A 19355-nucleotide genomic window follows, 5' to 3' on the forward strand; every position below is an offset into this window, starting at 1 on the left:
TATTCTGCCTCGTTTCAAGATAGTAATGATACAGTAGTAACTGCATCATAAGTGTGGTATTAGGCTACATCACAGCTCACACAGTTGGCAGATCTTTTCACTTGTTTTAGGAAAAATAAGATTTGTAAATCTACTCCCCCACCACCACCCAAACTGTTTTCTTATACATGTAGGTGGAATGACTATCAACTGTCACCAATACCTCTCTCCATCACATATCAGAATATTTGAAATGACTTAAACAGAGTATTAACAAATGACAAGGTTATAAATCACTTTTTTTTTATTTAAAGAGAAAGACATGGGTTCAATTTTATTGGTGTCTAATTACATAACATTCTGAACTATCTGTGCTCTTCAAAGAAATCTAAACATGAACAAACCACCGAATAATCATTCTGAGAACTTAATGAACCCCTTACGTTTTAAGTAATCAATACATTGAACTGATTGTTTGTCAACAGATATCTTTCATATCAGCCTCAACACAGTAATGTGAACTGAAATAAGAGCACAAACATTCCTAGAGCTGCACTAGGCAATTTTATTAGTGGCTCCAAATGGCAGCGAGAGCAGAAATGGTGTAGTATGTTGTCACTAACATCATGTCAGTCTGTGATGCTTCAGACCACAGATACAAAAGAGATAAGTGGAAAAAGATCAGGGCACATGACATGCTTTCATCTGGATATCATCTTCCCCTAAATGGAGGAATGCCCCAAAATGCCTCACAAACAAAGTGGAATTTGTTTCCAACTTGTGTTTAACAAGGGAGCATTTACTCTCCCTTGTTCTTCCACCTTTCCACAAAGGGTAGAAAAGACTAGCTTGAAACCTCACTGAATGATATGAATTGTTGGGCATGTCGTATAAATCTAACCTGATTTGGCAGCTTCCAGTTTTCATCTAGTTTTGCATTATTTATTTTTTCATAATGCTACCCCATTCATAAGTGGGCAGGTTCTCAAAAGATGGGGCATTTTAAGGAGTTCAATATTAACCCAATATCCTCAAAAGGCTTTATTTGATTTATAGACTAAACTATTTATAGAAATTGAGATATACCAAATTTTATTTGGTACATCAAAGGAGTAAAGCTTCTCCTTGGGAAAGCCTTTTTTCTGTTTCTGAGAGTAATACCAGTAAATGTATCAGACGTCCTTCCTATATAAAGTTATGAGGATGGAACGCTCCTCTCTGTGACAGGCCAAACATTGTGTTTTAGGCTGAAAAGAAGTTTATTTTTTACATAAAATCCTTAGTGCAGCTTTAAAATAATATTTATTCCCATGAATTACATTACCGTAGTAAAGAGGGAAGAACAAAGTCTATAAATACTAAACATGTATAAATAGTAACAGATTTTTTTTAAATTATATATAAAGTGCATCGTATTAAAACAGATTAACAGACATCAACTGCATGCACTGATCAAACAGAAGTTAGGCTATATGTGATGAAAACTAGTAAAAACAGTAGAAAACAAAACCAAAACGCATCTTGCCTTATCAGCGATTTTTCTATACAACCCGTCAGTAAAGCTTCGTTGAACCCCTGTAGAATTACTCTGTTTACAAAGTAAATAACATTTGTGACACAGCTAGTCCAAAAGTGGATCTTCGAGGAAAGGAACACACACGCAGACAGACAGACAGACAGACAGACACACACACACAGTAACACTTTACAATAAGGGTACATTCATTGTTAATTATTAACTAATGTATTCAGTAATCATTTGCGAATGGTGTTTGTGTTAACTAAGTATTAATTCATTTCTTAATTATTTCATAGTTTACGGATAGTTAATGGTTACATAATGGTTAGTGTCAATTACCCCTTAATAAGCATTTACTAAGGGTTAGTTAATGCTTATTAAGCAAAATTAAGCATTATTAAGCATGAACTAACTGCTAATTAATGTACCCTTATTGTAAACAGTTACACGCACGTGCACCCGCGCGCACACACACACACACACACACACACACACACACAAAATCGCAGGTCGGTTTGTCAGCCCAATTGGTGAAACTGCCTGTGTTAAAGACCTATGAAAACAGAAATAGAGACAAAAAACAGACATCTTAAAAACCCTAAAGTGCCCCCTGGTTTATGTTGGTCTCATGATGGGTAGAATCTTACCACAACATTTGCCTTCTGCCCGGGCATTGCAATTAGTGTTAGTGTTAGAAAAACAGCAGAGGTGAAATCGGGGGGAACCACGTGTCACAGCAGGAGGAGATGCGCAGATCGTCCCGGGACCAATGTCCCAAACACAGGAGGGCCTGGAGGGGCATGTCAACATGAAGTCCGGTCCCGAACACATACACATCTGAGAGGTCAAAGGAGGAACATTTGAATGCTGGGAAACTAATGCAACATTAACTACACATGAATGGATCAATCAAACTGAAGAGAAACAGTAGGGAGTTACAGTAGGGATGCACCGATGTGAAAATTTTGGCCGATAACGATAACCGATATTAACATTGCTGTTATGGCCGATAACCGGTATTTACTGATGTCGATATGATCTGTATAAAAACAAGTTTCTATGATACTCAAATTTTGTAAATACTGAAAAGAAACACATGTAATGTAAACACTGTGAAATTTGAACAAATGTCTTTTTTTATTTCCAAAACATTTGGAAAAGCCCATAAATCAGTGATTTACTGATTGTTTCCTCTCAATATAAAAATGTTGGCCAATACGATAACCAATATTAACATTGCTGTTATTTTGCTCATTGGACTGATAGCGATATATTAAAAAATGACAAGTATTTCTGGAACGAAGCTACTTTTTTCTTCTAAATCTATAAAAGTGACATCCCCCCACCTCCCAACTACATTTATATTGGTTCAAAATGATCAAGTAAGCAATACACACATACCTCCTGTAGTCCCACATGTCTTTCTTGTCACCTCCTGGATTGTCTGCTTACACTTGTGAACAGTTTGTTCTGATGGATACAAACACACATCACTGGAAATATACTCACGACCAGGACAAACACAGGACATGCAGCGAAAATCTGATACATGCAGTGAGTTGTGGGGGGGGGGGGGGGATGTTGCAGAAAACTAGTACAAAAGAGTAGAAAACTAAATGAATCCATGTTGCCTCATAACCAATCTTTCTGTACAACCAATCTGTTCAACCCACCTTATTTCCTACAAAACTTTGTTGATCATAAGATTTAATTTCATCAACTTCAAACAAGTATGACAAAAGTGTCGTTTCCCACCAAATTCACATCTCCCATTGCAAATACATTTTACACAGTCTTTTTAACAGGGAGGGAAATGTTAAAATGTTCAACATCTGCTAAATTAGATGCCTAAAAGCCAGAGTTTTTACCTTGTGCTCTGGACATCTCATCGAGAAGTTGTCTTCATTTAAGACACAGCCTGAAAAGACAGAGAACAAAATATCCATCATGATTGATCATTTCAAAGCGGGTGAGAATGACAGCCTTCCCACACACACAAGAAAAGCAGAAGTGAGTCAAGCTCTCAGCCTAGAAAGATGCAGCATTTTCAACAGCATTATCACCAGCCAGGCAGAAATACATTTTAGGCAACTGCTAAATCTAAAATTGCAGTAGACAACCATAATCATCAATAATTTTGGAACATACATAATAGTGCTGTGCAATTCTATAACTGCAAAAGGCTGTAGCTTAATTAAATAAATACAATTTGCAACCGTTTTTTTTTACTGGCACTGAATACAGTACTGTACACATTTATTTTAGTTTGACTATTTTTATGCTAATTTAAGTTTGTAGGTTTGAGTTGAGAAATACACATTTCAGAATCATCAGTAATCTGTGCATTTTCCTTGATAACCAAGCAAGAGTACACTCATGATACCATTTGCTTATTATATCGCAATCGCAGATCACTATAATGTCTAGAATAATCGCAATATGACTTTTTCACCAAATTGTGCAGCAGTACATACATACAGTGGAATTAACGACAATGACAAGTCCACTGGGTAACACTTCCCATTTTATGACTACATGATTGATACACTACCAGTTAAACATTTGGACCCACCTAATTGAATGTACCATGTTTTGCATCCTGCAATCTAAAGGCGTATGCATAAATGATTGAAATCTGTTTCTTAGACAAATAAAAATAGTGAAGTTGATGCCTGTGTATGAATTTCTTTCCAAAGCCTTTGCCTTCCCATCAAGGCAAAGGGCGGCTTTCCTTCAAGAACCTATTCTAAAATATAAGATAGTTTTGATTCATCTAACATTTTGATGGTCACTGCATGATTCTGTTTTATTTCATGGTTTCTGATGTCTAAAATCTGTATGTCTAAACTTCTAACTGGTAGTTTTTATGCTGTACCTGACTGAGTGGCACATCTGTAGTGATAATTTCTGGGACAGCCCTTCTGGAAACAACCCATTATTGCACCTGTTTGTTGGCATGTGGAACAGACCTGAAAAGAAGAGCATACGGTGAAGGAAAAAAACAGAGCAGACATCTTTTTTATGATGATCTTGAGTAAAAAAAAATAGGGAAATCTCTGTCACTCACTGTTTCCTGTGCGAGTTGAGCTGCCTCTCCCAACCCATACAGCTTCCCTCTGACCAGGAAAATACCAGCCGACCAGATACCGCAGTCCTCGTGGATCCAGCACTCATCCGGGTGAAGAGGCACCTCTGGGACACTGTCACTCCCGAGCGGACTTTTGACAGACGGCACCGTGGAGCCGTCGCCATCGCAACACTCATCTGTGGAATTTTCCTCTTTTTGTCCGTTCTGCCTTTCCTCTGGAGGTGGCGCTGTGCAGGTCTGCCGCTGGCTCTGGCAGTCCGGCAGCGGCTGCCCGGCGGGGTAATAAGGGCCATGAAGGTCCCCGAGGCCCATGACACTGGCCGTCTGACCGCACAGGCAGCATACCTGCATGGGCCGACAGTTGGATTCTGAGCCGAGTCGACCCGGCTGGAAACAAGAGGTCTTGGGGACAAACCCAGACAGGGATGCGGCGGCGGTTGCTGGATGCCGGCCTCTGCTGCACCGTACAGTCGCTTCCTCCTCCTGGTAGTTGACCACGGTGCACAGTCTCCGCTCCATATGGACGAACGGCCGAAAGCCCTCCGATTTGCTGTCCTTTTTCTTCTTTTCGAACTTGGCGAACTTGAGCTTGATCTCCGCTTGCTCTTTGGGGGAAAACAGAGGGGATGGCCCGGTTTGGGCGCGCCTCTTTTGCCTCCGTCTCGTGGCGGCGCTTTTGTTTCCTGATGCTTTGCTGCCTGAGACCTTTGGGTGGCGCTCTGAGGGGATTCTCCGGCAGGCTTTCTGTTCAGTTCGCACCGTTGTACTCTCATGAATGCTAAGGGACTTTTTCTGTTTCCGTTTAACGGTTTTCACGTAGCAGGCCTTGTGGCGAGGCTGATAGGCATGGGATGATTCACTCTGAGACGATTTGGATGGACATTTACTGTCTGTTTGAGTGTCCATATCAGAGTCATCTGAAGGACTGCTGTCTTTTTGCGGGAGGTCTGGCTGTAGGACGGACTCTGCCTCTGAACTGGACAACCTCTCTGTGAACTCCAGTAGATCATCAGAATCATAACATTCATTATATAAACCTACATTTTTCACTTGGCTCCTCAAATTGTGCTGAGAGACACTAGGGCTGAATTTAGGCATTTCTGGAGGGGAGTTCTTAATTCTGGTGCTGCGTCGTAACTCTCTGAGCAGGGGTTCATCGGCTTCACTTTGACAACATGTTTCTCCTACCAGGCTTTTCTTACAAGGAGTTCTGCCAGGGAAAGTGCAACTCTCTTTCTTTCCGTTGGAGACAGAAACTTCAATAACGTCGCTGTCGTCACTAGAAATATCCACCGGGGATTCAACGGGGTTGCCGTAAACAGCGCTTAGGTCTGACAGGAGCACTATGGGCCTGGTGTGATGCACAGGTATGTCTGCTGAGCTGTCTGAGGAGTCTTCTGAGTACGTGCTCTCAGGACTGGGCGAGCTCAGTGGCTGAGGTAGGAGATAACAACCTCTCCCTTCATCCAGCGAGGGAGCAGCAGGCGTCAGGGGCTCAATGATATGGCTCACACTCTCCTGCAAGAAAGAGCTACATAAGAGTGAATCCTTCGCCGAGGAAACAAGGAAAATGACATCGGAGCCACTGTCACTCTCCTCCCCGCCGCTGCTTTCGGGAGTCTGGCTGGCTGCTTGGTAGAAGCCTGGAGGCCACATGCTGTCGTGAACCCCCTCGTGGTAAAGACCCAGCCCTTGAGCTAAAGTCGAATTCATGTAGCTGCCCAGAGATTCGGCACCCGGCTCCATGCCTCTGCAGTGAACAGGTCCGACCGCCTCGGGGTGCAGCTGGATAACGCTGCCATCTCCTATGCTGCTGTCCATTATCCGAGTGGACAGCGAGTTATAGTTGGACGTGGCATTGGACCTGGTGTAAGGTGAGCTCACCTCTGTGCTGCAGATCGAGGGCCGTCTGTGGTACCACTCGGGCTTCTTAGCCAGGTCCATGGCATCAGTGTGGATGCAGGTCAGAGGATTGACTGAGTAGTCCTGTGACAGATCCATAGCCATGGGAGATGAATCCTGAGAGGACGCTTCCATCACTGTGGGAGGGGGGAGGGGGGAGGGGGGCGGGGGACACACGTGGACATTACCATTACAGAGTTTCCCCTATTTAAAACCAGTGTTCCACAAAGCATTGGACAATTCATCACATAAATTGCGTTAATAGCACGCATCCAGTACTGTAAGTTTAACAGAAATGTAAAATGTAACCAGGGTTGTAAATCACTCTGAAGTGCTGTGGATCTAAATCGGATTTCAAACGTTAATACTACTGGCAATCTTACCCCCGTGGGTGCCAGCAGTGTTGGTGTTTGACCCCAGTGCTGGCTGAGGAGGATGACACTCGGGTAGCGTAGCTGGCTGCGTAGCTAACACACCTATTCAGGCCCATCAACTGGATGTAAACAAAAGCAGCGACAGCTCGACTTCATGCTAGCAGGCTAGCTACCGTTAGCAAGCCCATGTTATTTCCAGATGTAGACGACGTACACCTCAACGACCAGATCTATCAACATTGTCCTTAAAAGTGTAGCTAAGCATTAATGTCCATACTAGTCTTGGTATATTTTAAAGTTGTCATCATGGATACCCCCTCTTCCTAGTAGTCAAGCATGCCTGAGATAGCGACAATAAGACCGGAAGTACAAAATTAGCTTCACAATGAAAGCTTCGCGAGGCTTTTTACACTAATCTCTTGGCAACTGTAATATACTGTATAAACCATTGTCAATGGCTTCTGTATGCTTTAGTGGTCAGACCCAACGTTGACGTCAGCAAGCTACTGCGAGACGACTTGTGCAGAATGGTTCTTTTATTTTGAAAAAGTCTTACCGGAGGTCTTATTATTATTATCGCTAGCGGATGGACGATGCTAGAATGGATCAGCCGGAGGAACACGAGGAGTGATGATTGGTTGGGTTTAGGCATGGGAAGTGATGATTGGTTCGGGTTGGGTCAGAGCGGGGTTACGTCTATGGTTACGTCCCCCCCATGGCCGCCAGTCGATCCATTCTAGCATCTTTGCTATGGCGTCCCAGTTCAGCGGTGTGTTACAGTTGACAGATCTTGATGATTTTATAACGCCTTCTCAGGTACTGGACATTAACGTTTTACTATGTGATCAACTGTCAATATATCCGATTTAATTTGCCGATATAACATAATTGATTCAATACTTGCCGCTTGTAACAGTTGCCATAATAGCAATTCATATAATAACTGATGTAACGTGACATGACTGCAGGTGGCACAGGGTAACGTTATGAATTCGTGGCTAGTGGCTACTAAACTCTTACAAATGTGCCTTTGATCCATTATTACTCGCCACAATGTAGCTATTATACAGTAGTAGTAGTTAATGTTAGAAGCATGCTAAAGTAGCTAGCTTGTTACTTAGGTAACCCTATAATGTTAGGTAATGTCATCATGATGTAACGCCAGAGAAATAACGTTTAGTAACCGGAGTTTTTTTCTTGACCAGTGTTACTTGGAAGTTCTAATCCAAAGTTTGCTCTTACCTCAGTGGCACTGATGGGTCTTTTTCTGTATAAGCAGAGTTGCCAACTTTGGGTACCTGGCTGGAGTGAGATTTTGATAGCCTCTCTTTTTGGTGTTTAACGGCGGTTGGGCTTCCACCACTTATATAGCCTCAGCCAGGAAGGATTTATGACATCACTGATGATATCACAATTGCTCGAGTGACATCACTGATGACATCAAAATTCACTGATTTACGACATCACTGATGATGTCACAAATTGTGAGCAGACACCACCCGCAAAATCACACTACTGCCCACTTGGGCCATTTTAATGATGATGATGATGATTTAAATCAACATTTTAAAATCACAACACAACGTTCAACTTTCCATTTTAAATTAGGTATTTTTTACTTTTAAAGTACATCTTACACATAGGGAACACACACAAAGGAAAAGGTTTATATTACATGCAGCATACTGTCAGTGATGTCACTTATCCTTATGGAATGAATTAATGATATATCCTCCCTCTTTTCTCTTTTGGCATGACTATATTCAAGTACAGTATTGCCAAAACCTGTTACAGGCAGAGTGAGCGCGTGAGATTGAAGGTGAAAGAGTGTCACACGCCAGAAACATGTCAGTTGGCAACCCTGATTAATGTTAGTATATGCAGTTAATAAATGTGTGTTCTCTGTTTCTGTTTCATAGGCATGTATTAAACCAGTCCAACTAGAGAAGAAAGAGGGTGCATCTGTGGCCAAAATTCAGATCGAAGATGATGGCAGTTATGTCCAAGTCAACAAGGTGGGTTTGGAGCGGTTAATCCAAGTATACTAATTTAGTAGTTATTATTTAACCCACCATCAGTCTCGCCCTTTTGAAGTAGTCCACCAGAGCGTGACTGGTTTGTGTTTGTAGGACGGTGGAAAGCAGAAGCTGCAGAAAGCAAAGATCACACTGATGGACTGTCTGGCGTGCAGTGGCTGCGTCACCTCAGCTGAGACCGTCCTCATTGCACTGCAGAGCCACGAGGAGCTCCTCAGGGTGCTGCACAACAACAAGGTACAAACCCCACCGGTGGACATGTGTGTGTGCTGATATACCTCCGCTCACGAGCGGTTTTGCGGTCTCTGAAATGGGATGATAATGTTTTTGTGTGTCTCCCTCCGCAGACCAGTGCCACGGAGCAGCAGGTGGTGGTGGTGTCTGTGTCGCCTCAGTCCAGAGCCTCACTGGCTGCACGCTACGGCCTCAGCAGCAGCGAGACGGGCAGGAGGCTGACTTCCTTCTTCAAAGGCCTCGGTGAGTGAGTGCAAATATAAGTTGTTTTCAGTCCCATGGAAATCATACAACTCACAGCCATGCAGGAAATGAAGAGGAGACGGGTTGTTTTAGAGAGATGCAGCCACTTTTCAGGATGATGGTTAATTAAGATGTATTAAGCCTAAAGAAAGTCAGTGTGTTGAACACAATATTGTAAGGAGATATCTAGGCCTTACTAACATGATGCTTCTGTTCCAGGTGTTCACCACGTGTTTGACACTGGCTTTAGTCGGACCTTCAGCCTGCTGGAGAGCCAGAAGGAATTTGTAAAGCGTTTCCAGATGAAGGAGAAGGAGAAAAATGCCCTGCCCATGCTGACATCCTCCTGTCCAGGTACTGCACTTCAAACCTTAACTATTGTATGTCTTTCTCATTGCAAACACTAGTTGGCTCTTTAGATGACAGACAGTTCACAATAAGGCAACACACGGAACATGTTGTCTAACATGCATGGGTGGGTCAGCTCTGATCCCTTTGCGATACAGTTCCTTATGTATGTAGTGCGGTCCTGTTTCTCTCTTGTGTAATAGAAATAATTGTTATAGTGTCTGGCGTCTCTGTTAATGGGGAGACGGCGATGCACTTCGGTGTGCTGTGTATGTAACAGCAGACCTTTTGGATGTGTAGAAGAACACAGAACATGAATTAACCTGAGATCCTGGCCGATCCTGTCGGTGTGTCTGGAGATTTAAATAGGTAATTAATGAAGTTACACTGCTGTGCCCCCCTCGTCCATAAATGCGCACTGTGCGTTAGTCTGTTGTGGACATGACAGCGGACGAGCAACAAAGCCGAAATGAAGCTTAAAATGTGTTCACAATTTAGAGAACATAATTAATATTGTCCTCAATGATGTATTATTTTACCCACCCGCAAACCATCCGCTTTTAATCAGAATGTACGCTTTAGTGTCAGTTGCTTGAGTGAAGTGATGCCTACATGTTTGGGATTTTGTTTTTTCAAGAAAGAGCGTGTGTGTGTGTGTGTGTGTGTGTGTGTGCGTGTGTGCGTGCGTGCGTGCGTGCCTGTGTGTGTGTGTGCGTGCGTGCGTGCGTGTGTGTGGGTCTGTGTGTGTGTGTGTGTGTGTCTGTGTTCAGGGTGGATCTGCTATGCGGAGAAGACCCATGGGCAGTTTATTCTTCCGTACATCAGCACCACCCGCTCCCCCCAGGCGATGATGGGTTCCTTGGTTAAAGGCTATTTCGCTGAACAACAGGTATGGAGAGACAACAGATGAGGTTGATTTGATTCATGTTAAAGCAGCTACTAGGTTATGTTATGAAACAGTCTAAATTTAATACTGATGCATCACATCTTACCTACATCAGCAAATGAGACCATCGGCGAGGAGCGAACACTACAGTACCGCTTTTGTCCATAGGTGCCGCTACAATCAACACAAAATGAAAGTTCCTCCTAGCTGCTTTAAAGTGATACCTGACATGGAAAAGTTTTCATAATTGAACATGAACAGTAACAGAACATCCAGTTCACATCTGGATCACGCCCATGTTCGAAGTCGAACCCGACCTTAATTTTTATGTCAAATACGCACCTGTAAAGTTTCGTGACTGCATCTTGCACGGTTTTGACGCTATCGCACTAACAAAATCTGTCCACAGACAGACAGACAGACAGACAGACGTAAACACCTTGCCTTTTTGAGTGACTAGCCTAGGCTCGCCCGCTGTGCGGCCTCGCCTGCCTGCAGCTCGCATGATACGCAGCTCAGCTGCTGCGTAGTATTGGCATGCGCAGCGCACAATTGCCCAACTTTGCATCACTGATGACATCACTCGCTGATGACATCACAATTATGTCACAATGTCTATGATCACTGATGATGTCACAATGCCTATGACATCATCAGTGCCTATGGCATCATCAGTGATGTCATCAGATGATTTTGCTCTTATGACATCACTATGACATCATCAGTGGGACAAAAATGGAAACAGACAGAGATTGCCCACTTGCCCCTTTTATAGATATAGATAGATATATATCTCATGGTAGGAGGAAAATGACGATGATGATGATAAGTGGATGATGAGCTGTCTGTTGTTCTTGTTGTTAGGGGATGAGTCCTCAGCAGATCTACCATGTGGCAGTGATGCCCTGCTTTGACAAGAAACTTGAGGCGTCCAGGTCAGAATTCTACCTGGACAAAGCAGAGACCAGAGAGGTGGACTGTGTCATCACCTCATGTACGTTCCCTCACATGCTCTTTGTGTGATTGAGTTGTGTGGCGTCCTCTCTCTCTTGCCATCTCTACTTACTTTGGTCTCTCTGTGTTGTTACAGTGGAGGTTCAGACAATGCTGGAGGAGAAGAATTTGTCCCTTAATGATATGGAGCCTGCCCCCTTAGACACAATGTAAGTGTTGTGCCGCTTCATTTCCTTTCATTTAGCCTCTAATAATGCAAGTTCATTTTGACCATGTTAGTCTGAGAAAAGGCAAACAACATTTAGGGTATGTGGTATAGCTAATATAGGTGTGGATTGAAATAACGAGAGATGCAGGTATGATACAGACAAACTAGTAACAAGTAACAACAAAAGACATACACACATTCCTGCATAGTCAAGTAAGTCAGGCCTATATATTCATGTGTCTAGTGTTTGAGGCACCACAGCAAGAAAATCACCATTCCTAGAGGGAAAACGAAATAAAAATAATTTACCTCTGAAAAAGAATTATAGTTCTGAACACTTTTAATGAGCCAATGAAAAAAAAATAGCACCGCAACTAGCAAGAGAGCCATAGCTGGAACCCAAACGGGGAACACATTTGGAACTCCAAAGCAATACCATAGTAGCATAAAGAATCAGTGATGTATCATTCTCCCTGCAGGTTCAGCAATGTGTGTGGTAATGAGCTACTGACCCACACAGGGGGCGGGTCAGGGGGCTACCTCCACCATGTCTTCACCTATGCTGCCAAGCAGCTGTTTGGACAGGAGGTGGCGCAGCTCACATACAAGACCCTCAGGTAAGTTTGGCTTCATTGTGTAGCTCACTTGCTTATATGCTTCCCGCCTCACTACTAATCGAGTTGCAGTGCTCATTAAGTACATTTGAAAAGGTCTAATGATGAGAATAGCTTTCCACTTAAGTCACAGTGGATCGTGTGGTCAAGTGACCAGGGATCCTAGATCATTTGTGCCATCTCAGAGGCTTTATATGTGCACGTCCAGAGATCTGTAGGACCAAATCTCTATGCAGTGTTATAGAATCGATTATGAAGAGCACAAACTTACTTCTCTGGCCCCTCTTATGTAAAGTAGTGCTGCACACTGAAGGCCCTCTGTTTTCTCACCTCAACTAACCCCATGCATCCACCATAGGAACAACGACTTCCAGGAGGTGACCCTAGAGAAAGATGGGAAAGTCCTGCTGAGCTTTGCTTTGGCCTATGGCTTCCGCAACATCCAGAACCTGGTGCAGAAACTCAAGAGGGGCAAGTCACCGTACCACTTTGTAGAGGTCATGGCCTGTCCCTCAGGTGAGGAGAAAAATGCATTTAGCATTATTATACATACACATATTATGTGTACAGTAATTGTAGCGTCCCCGGCTGAATGATGATCTGACTCTCCAACTGATGGTTACTAAAGTGTTTATTTTAATCTTGAAGTTGAGCCTTGTCCGTGAACCGTAACATACCTTTTAATCCCTTTTTAGCTTATGACAAACTCTGATGGAGTGCTACTGGTAAGTATTATTAAAGGAACACTCCGCCCATTTTCAACCAGCTTTGTATCATTAGAACATCAGTAGTATATCAGAAAACTGTAAACGGTTTTGAAGTCTGTCATTTAATTGGACAGTTATTGAGTGTTAAAGTCCACACTAACTCAAATTAATAACTCATTAACTCAAATCAACTCTCAATAACTGTCAAACTATTCATCATTCATCTAGTTTGACAGTTATTGAGAGTTGATTTGAGTTAATGAGTTATTAATTTGAATTAGTGTGGACCAGTGATGTCACTGGTCCACACTTTAACACTCAATAACTGTCAAATTAAATGACAGACTTCAAAACCATTTACAGTTTTCTGATATACTACTGATGTTGTTCTAATGATACAAAGCTGGTTGAAAATGGGCAGAGTGTTCCTTTAACTTAAGGTAAATACATTTGAGTTCTATGAAATGAAATATTTATACAGTATTTTACGTTGCATGTGAATATTTAACCTTGGGCAATAATATTACAGTCAGTGTAAAACCCACAAATACTGCATCTCTTGATAGCATAACTTGCAAACTCCACCAAGCAATTCCCCCCGACCACATTGCCTTGTATACAGTGAAGCTAATGTAGCAGTCATGCTAGCCTAAACACATTAGCAATAAAGCCCAACAGAACTAATAGAATGGCTTCAAAACATGGCTGCAGATGAAACACTACATGAAATGAAAACATGACAAACCTTGTGCCCTTATCAGCCAGGTGCTAAAACAAAATAGCTTATAATTTTCACGTTATTCCTTATTTTCTGTCAGCGACTTCTTCTGTCTTTTACCGCACGTACAGACTTTATCAGTTTCCCGTTGACTCTTTCAAAATAAACGTCCCAGCCTTTGACCACAAACGTGAATTAAATGCAACTATGTACTTGGCGCAGTTTCACACGTTAGTTTCTCATAGCCCTATGGAATTACTGCACAAAATACACGTTTACCTTGATATAAAAAATAACAGGTGAATATAATACTTAAGCTAATGAGGATACTTGTAAAATGAATAAACATGAAAAACAACAAATGAAATGCTGGACCATACTAAAGGTAATTTACAGTAATATTAGATGTACAGTAATCTGGGGAAAACTCTGATACATGCAGTGAGTTATCAAATGTGTTTGTATCACATTGAACAGTACAATCATTGGCAAATCGATACTACGCACCTTTTACTAATGAAATGTTTGATAATGCATGCATGCAAATGAAAGGCGTCCATCCATTGTTTTCCATCCACCTCCTGTCTCTGTATCAGGTTCTCTGAACGGAGGTGGACAGTTGAAGGCGTTACCTGATCAGGACAGCAAGGGACTACTCCAGAAGGTTGAGGAGCTCTACAAGGAAGAGCAGACCCGAGCGCCGGAGGACGACACACGCGTGGCCGAACTCTACCAGTCCTGGCTCCACCACGTAGGGGAGGAGAGAGCCAGTGACCTGCTGCACACACGGTACCACACTGTGGAGAAGATGACCAATGGACTCACCATGAAGTGGTGAAGAAAGATGGGGAAGAGGAGCATTGTGCTGTCAGTTACTTCAAAAGTAATTCTTGCCACAATCTCTGTTTCACTGAGAAAGTGGTTCTTCTGCAGACAGTGACTACAGAACCGTCCAAATGCTTGAATGAGACACACTGTGGGCAAAGTCACACAGGAAGCTTTGTTAGCTCCCCTTTTCACAGGCTGGTAATACACGCACAAGTCACAACCCAAACCACATTTTATATGGTTTGATAATTACATTTCATGTTGTATCTGATAATTGCGCTTTCAAGTACCATACCTATAGTTAATGCACTGATGTGGAACCTATCTGCACAACATTGCAGATGGAAATGCCTTATTGAATCTATAAATTATATGTATTTTAAATAATAAAGACATTTAACTGTTGCCATGTTCGCTGTGTGAAGAATATGTCAGATAACATACAGACTTGGACTGATATGTTTTATTGATTATCTAGCAAACTAAGGATGTAAACTTGCAGATGAAAAAAGACATACCGGTACATGTTTGTGATGTACACTGCATCTTTTTTCTACCTGTGGTGCATTGTTAGTATTGAAATACTTTACAACACATCAGATCCAATCCTGTGAAATTTGTCAGAATGTTACATGAAAGTGACTTAACATTAACTTGCAAATTAGGCAAAATGCATTACAATAAGGATACAATACCTGATAGTAAATAAACATCCGTTATGAGTGCAAACGTGCATATTTAATTGAAGGAACAATCAAATACAAATCAATCAGATAAGTCATAAAGAAATAAAGCTTACTTTCCTCTTCATGCCAGATGTCTTGAAGAGAATGATCTTCTCGTGATGGGTTCTCATCCTGACCAAGACCCAGAAAGGTGTCTCCGCTGTACAGGAGCATGACGAACTGAGGCTGCGATAGTGGACGTTATGTGACTTTCAAAGTAGACTTACAAGGCCAGTAGAGAAAGGAAAGGTGTATAAGTCAAAAGACCCATATTAGGAAAATATTAGAAAACATGAGGAAGTGTATTTCATTGGAAAGTTCCGCTCTTTTCACTTTGTTGTGTTAGGACCAGCAGATGGCAGTGCTGCTCCACCTTCAGACTTTTCTATGCTGCCTGAGATTTATTATACTGTAGTTGAGATTACTGCTAGAATAGAATCACTCTCTAATCATTGATTGATCTCATGAAGTGAGTTAACAAAATGAAAGGAGTACAATTCTGATCTGTTTAGTTTACTCTGATCATTCACTAAAAAGAAATTGAAAACTGATCTATGTTTTTTCCAGCTCACATTTTTAGCCACCATCACATGAAAAGCAACATATTCATACTACTGAATGTGTAGGCCTACACATCACTTAAATCTCCAAGGAGCATGCAGCATGTATAGCATTTTAAACTGTTCACACTGTAAACAGAAGACAGATGCTGATGTTTTGTGTAACTTGTGTGCTCCTCATCAAAGCCAAGAGGATATTAATTATAGTCACATCAAACACCGCACACTGAATATGTGCAGGCAGATATCATTCTGAGGCTTAAACTTCTCAGTGAAATAGTGTTGTCAACAGATGAGTTAAAGTTGAAGACTTGTCATGTTAGTGAAGGGATTTTAGAGGACATGGAAGGTTTGGCAGCGGCTACCTTAAAGGAGGACTAACCCCCAAAACACTTTTTTTCAGCTTTTAACCAATATATATGACTTTGGGGGTGATGTGTGAAGAATTCTGGTCAGAATGTCCACATTTGACACCAAACTGTTGCCATTTTACCATTTGTATCATTTTTCAGCAGCATATCTGGCATAAGCGCCCTCTAAGGGTGGAACACTGCTTTTTTTTTCTCAAATGAATGGGAGATTAGGAACACACTGACGTCACAGTGTTCCCAAAGACTATGGGATTTCAAGATAGTTACTCCACTCCTCCCCCTGTACCCTTTCGGCTCCTCAGAACTCCAAGCCTATTCCTATTGAAGTTTGCTCTTAAAATACTGAACCAAACGTCGTCAAAGTTGGCACATGTCTTACCTGTTAACCCCTAAGCCTATTTTTCAGCTCACCTGCCGAAAATGACATGCCTGAACTGAATTGAGTATATCTCCACAACTACAGGGTATTTTCTGAAATTTATTTTTTTCAAAAGCTAGCCAACACCTGTGAGATTGCTGTAGAAGTGTCAGAATCAATTACAAATGTACTGTATCAGAGTAAAATCAGTTAGAACATGGCAAAAAAAAAAAAACACTATTTTGGATGAAAAGCACCTGAAAATCATGGGTTGGTAGCCAAATTATTCTATGGAGCAGTAGACTAATGTCTTATGAGTGCTTGTATCAAAGCAAATCCTTAGAAAGTGAACCAGAGCAATTTTACAGATGATTTACTACATGTAGGCCCAGGCGGACCTGATCTGGGCACATTTTGGGCATCATGGGTGCCATTTGACTTTTCTATGGTAGAACACTGAAATACCTTTTTTTTCTCCTACTTACATATCACTATAGGTACTCAGTTAATATGCGTTATGGTTTGGATAACCCTCAAGCGTTATATCTGTATTTTTACTCTGTGAAATGCATCAGAAAAGCCTCTTCAAATTGCAGGCAAAGCCTGGGACGTTACGCAGAGGGATATCTCGGGACCCCATTGGCCGATTTCGATGATTGACACCTCTATGGAAGCGTCAGAGCCAATAGAATCGACGTGAACTGAAAGAATTTACGTCAGACAGTTTTCCAGGAAATGCTGTCGACTGAACCCAAAGCTCGTCTATTCTGTGAAGATGACCACTCCATGTAAAATCCTCCATATGGCTTTGTAAACACGATGACTGTAAAAAACAACGCTTTAAGATGATGAAGAGGCATTAGGAGTAGCAATTAGTAGCGTTTTTATGAAGTCAAACACAACTTTTGATTTGAAAACAGCAAAGGAAGACATAACTTGTAGTTTTATCTGTAAAACGTTAAACACGTTTTTGCTGTTCTTTGACAGCCTACTGAGTGAGTTTTCATCTCTCAGAGACGAGCTATACCTCTTTGGAAAGAGCAGAGCTAGCTATCGAAAGCCGTCTCGAGAGAAAAGATTCACTCGCAAAAACAAATCACCACATGAATGCAGGCATGCACGGTTTTCTTGTTTTTGCTACATGGTGATATTGTTGCTTGGGGTTGGAATTATTTTTCGTTTGAATACAAATGCTTGTCAGAGTCTTGTAGCCACGTTTCTTCCTGACATTTTGGTGTGCTGTATGTCTCGCTGCCTGCTTCCTAAACTGCTGTAGAGAGTCATTTGTGAGAGATGACAAGGGCTCAGCCCGCCGGCGGGCCCGCTAGGGGGGAAGAGGTTTTAATTATAGTTAGTTTCCCGCTGAATGTGTCACTACTTTATTAATATCTTACCTGGATAAGCTCGAATGATAATGTTTATATTATCAGTCCGAGTTGGAAGCACTGTCTCCAGCCCAGGCAGGCGGGAGCGGGCGGGAGAGAGTCGTACTGTAAACCTCATGCACTAGCCCCAAGCTCCGGGGGCACGCGCAGCAGCAGCTGGGCTCTCTCGGACTCGGCCAGAGCAGAGAGAGCACAGTCTGACATTTCCGCGGCTATCAGTCCGACTTGGAAGCACTTTCTCTCGGCCAGTCAAACGGGAGAGTCTGCTCTCTCATGCACCCGCGGGGGCACGCGCAGCAGCAGCACCACACAGCAGCAGTGAGAGGCGGGGGCTTTCAACAGTCTGACATTTCAGCAAACAAATCTCGTCGCAGTTTAGCGGACATGTAAAATATAACGCTATACTACGACGTGACAACGTGACAAAGCTTCTCTAAACATATCGGCTAATATAATATTGTAGCGATGTGGGTTTGTCAGTAAACATGGGGTTGTCTAGTTGTCACGTTAGACTGGGGTTGACATGTCTGTGGGGATTTACGGGGGTACGTAAAGGCAGCATGCGAGCCAGTGGGTGTGGTGGAAGAGAGGGATTCACCTGTGATTGGCTGGGGGAAGGGGGAACGTGAACGGGAGCGTCAGCTCGTGGTTGTTGTGTGTGGGAGCCAGGAGGGAAGGCTGTGGTGTTGGGAGCTGCGAAGCTAGAGGAAGCTAGCTGGGTTTGGGAGTGTGGTTGTGGGGTGTTAGTGGCGTGGACGACGGCTGACAGTCGTCCTGTAATAGCGATCCCTGAATAAAGTGCGGTGACAAGATCCTGACTCTTCGCCTGGTTCCTGACATTATTACAATATCGTCACTGCAAGCAACGCCAACTTTTCAAGAAATCAAGTCAGCAGAGCAGAGCGACTGGCTCTGTCTGTGTGTGTGTGCTCCTCGGGGGGATTTGCATGAGAACAGTCTGTGAGGAGGAGAAGAGCTCTGCCCTGCACTGCCTGCGCCCTGAGAGGAAAAATCAGAGGTGCTGCAACTTTTAACAAGAATCACGAAAAGCCCCAAAACGCAAATTAAAAACGGATTTCATTGCGCGGTTTATCTCTAGTTAGACGAGGGAATTACGTGGAGAAATCTCGCATTGTGTTACCCCAGAGCGAGAGGTTTGTCCTATTGTGCGGTGTGCTGCTGTAACGAGCCCACGTCACTTTGCTCTCGTAACGTAGTTTGACACGCTGCCATAGAGATACATGCAGAAAAATAATTAAATTTCTAGTTCGCCACTGAATTACCAAATTGATATAACTTTCAACCATTTTGAGCAAAG

The 19355-nt window shown here is 42.6% G+C and overlaps 2 protein-coding genes across 2 annotated transcripts; one reads left to right on the forward strand and one right to left on the reverse strand.

Moving 5' to 3' along the window:
- Positions 1-357: 357 nt before the first annotated feature.
- On the reverse strand, positions 358-7154 carry LOC310788453 (uncharacterized protein). Its single transcript, XM_083650005.1, has 6 exons — positions 6872-7154; positions 4566-6625; positions 4374-4467; positions 3367-3416; positions 2900-2968; positions 358-2335 (listed from the first exon to the last, which is right to left on the reverse strand). Exons 2-5 carry the CDS (start codon positions 6621-6623, stop codon positions 2927-2929), a joined length of 2244 nt encoding a protein of 747 aa, XP_083506131.1. The 5' UTR covers positions 6624-6625; positions 6872-7154; the 3' UTR covers positions 358-2335; positions 2900-2926.
- Positions 7155-7612: 458 nt separating this feature from the next.
- On the forward strand, positions 7613-15010 carry LOC310787326 (cytosolic Fe-S cluster assembly factor narfl-like; the record flags this gene model as incomplete). The annotated part of the gene is made up of 11 exons (XM_083648714.1): positions 7613-7678; positions 8782-8877; positions 8992-9135; positions 9246-9375; positions 9595-9729; positions 10494-10612; positions 11474-11603; positions 11700-11772; positions 12251-12388; positions 12744-12901; positions 14407-15010. 11 exons carry the CDS (start codon positions 7613-7615, stop codon positions 14646-14648), a joined length of 1431 nt encoding a protein of 476 aa, XP_083504840.1. The 3' UTR covers positions 14649-15010.
- Positions 15011-19355: the final 4345 nt, after the last annotated feature.

This window comes from Poromitra crassiceps (assembly GCF_964638095.1).
Source record: "Poromitra crassiceps genome assembly, chromosome: 13".
In the NCBI taxonomy this organism is placed as follows: Eukaryota; Metazoa; Chordata; class Actinopteri; order Beryciformes; family Melamphaidae; genus Poromitra; species Poromitra crassiceps.